The sequence below is a fragment of the Bactrocera oleae genome, chromosome 5 (genome assembly GCF_042242935.1).
Source record: "Bactrocera oleae isolate idBacOlea1 chromosome 5, idBacOlea1, whole genome shotgun sequence".
NCBI classification, from domain to species: Eukaryota; Metazoa; Arthropoda; class Insecta; order Diptera; family Tephritidae; genus Bactrocera; species Bactrocera oleae.
In genome coordinates, this window is record NC_091539.1 from 16,523,759 (window position 1) to 16,525,944 (window position 2,186).

At 32.6% G+C, this 2,186-nt stretch overlaps 1 protein-coding gene across 1 annotated transcript; it reads left to right on the forward strand.

The window, feature by feature from the left end:
* The first annotated feature begins 777 nt into the window (after positions 1-777).
* LOC138857326 (uncharacterized) lies at positions 778-1,923 on the forward strand. Its single transcript, XM_070109710.1, has one exon. The coding sequence runs from the start codon at positions 778-780 to the stop codon at positions 1,921-1,923; it is 1,146 nt and encodes a 381-aa protein (XP_069965811.1).
* Positions 1,924-2,186: the final 263 nt, after the last annotated feature.

Genomic DNA, 2,186 nt, shown 5'->3' on the forward strand with positions numbered 1-2,186 from the left:
AGGGAATTTCGAACAGCTGATGTCAAATAAGGCGGGATGCCAGAAATAATACCGCTTTAAATAACCGACAGAATTCAGTGTGAAATAGAATTTCAGTGAACCAGTTGGTACGTATTGTTATAATGATAAAAGTAAATTCAAATAAATTATTTGCGTTCAATAAATAGTGATATAGTGATATTATATTTGTGATATATTCTAATTCAGTGTTTTGTATTTTGTAGAAAAATGCCGAAAACACGCAAATGCGTTGTGGGATGCGAGGGGGGACAGCATACGTTCAACTTTCCTTGTATGGAGAAGGATAAAGACAGGTTAGTCCAAAAGTTTAAAAGGTTATTGGTAAATTTTTTAAATTTAGATTTTGAAACTATTAATATTATAAGGATATGGTATCCTCTAATCTAGAAAATATTGTATTAATGCATGATATTATTAAATTTTTAAACGTATGTATTTAATTTTAATAAAATAATGATTGTATTACTTAGTGTAGAAATAATTTAAAAAATGTATAATATTTTTATTGTAAAGTTTTACTATTGTAGAATAGTAGAAATAAATTGTTGCAATAGATTTTTATTTTATCCGTTAATTAGAAAAGTGTAAAAATAGTGTAGAAATTTGCTAAATTTTCAATAAATTTATTTTGGTTGTAAGACTTAGGACTTTTTTATTTATATTTTAATTAGATATTTGATTTGGCTGCAACGCTTGGGTGTAGGACATATTAAAAATAAATATTTGTTTGCGTGCGATCGACACTTCTCCATTCATATGAAATTAGAAAAGAAATTAAAAAAAAATGCGGTTCCGGACATACATTTGCCAAATGTGTCCGAACCCAGTTTTGAAGAGGTTTTTAGTCCCAATTCAATAATCGAATTGGGTAATGAAGATTTTTTGCCAGTTGTTGCGGAATCGCCCGATATCTCCAACAATTTAATGTTATTAGCATCTGTGGTAAAAGAAGCCCAGGAAGAAATAGGGTTATTTGATAGAATGCATTGTAAAGATATAGGAATCCAAACAAATTTGAATTTAATATCAGGGGCGTTTAGGGAACAGAAATTGGTGGAGGAAAATTTTGAGTTAAAAAATAAACTAGAAGAAAAGGAAAGGGAAATTAGTTACCTCAAATTTCAATTACAAGATTCAGCTAGGAAATATAAAAGATTACAAAATGAGTTAAAGGAGAAAGAGGAAAGTTTTGATGTAATAGGTCACTTTTGTAGTAATTTTCCTCCACAGATAAGCGCCATTGTGCAAAATAATGTTAAAAATTTTAATCGAAACCCTAACGGTCGTAGATACGACAATTATTTTAAAACACTGGCTTTAGGTGTGTACTTCCTTTCACCTTTAGCTTATAGACACCTTAAGCCAATCCTTAGGATTCCGGATGAGAGAACTCTGGACGAGTTTGTTTCGGAATGGCCCCGTGATTCAGGATGTAATAGTAGCAGCATTAGGTGTTTAGAGTTGAAAAGCCGGGGCTTTAGTCAGGAACAAAAATTCGTGTCAATTTTGTGTGACGAAATGGCACTTAAGAGTCACATGCAATATTTACCTAAATTTGACAAAATTGTAGGAGTTGAGGACTATGGCGCTGAAAATCGCACAAGTAGAATAGGTAATAGTGCAATGACTCTGATGGTCCAAGGTATTGGTGGAGCGCCGTGGTCTCACCCCCTATCATATTTTATTGTCCATGGTTCCTGTAAAGGGGATGTAGCCAAAAAATATATTTTTGAGACCATTACCCAGTTGCAAAACATAGGTCTTAATCCATGCCATTTTGTTTGTGATCAGGGATCTAATTTTCTCAATTTAGCTAGAGTCTTGGGTGTTTCAGAAGAACACCCATTCTTTGAAGTAAATGGCAAGGATATATTTTTTTCAATGACTGTCCCCACCTTTTGAAAAATACAAGAAATTGTCTCGAAAATTCTAAAATAAAGTAAATTTCAAGTCTCGTCCGATAAGTTGGTCCGATATAGTGCACTTTTATAAAAAAGATTCACAAAATCCTATTCGTTGTGCACCGAAACTTTCAGATGTACATATTTTTCCCAATAATTTTCAAAAAATGAGTGTCAAACTTGCAGGACAAATCTTCAGTGACACAGTCGCTTCCGGAATGTTATCCATTTATAGTTTCGGTCGTTTAACTTGTACTTCGCCTA

Bases quoted from the DNA above. Each gene is read 5' to 3' on its own strand.
- LOC138857326 (XM_070109710.1), top strand. From the start codon at position 778: ATGAAATTAGAAAAGAAATTAAAAAAAAATGCGGTTCCGGACATACAT.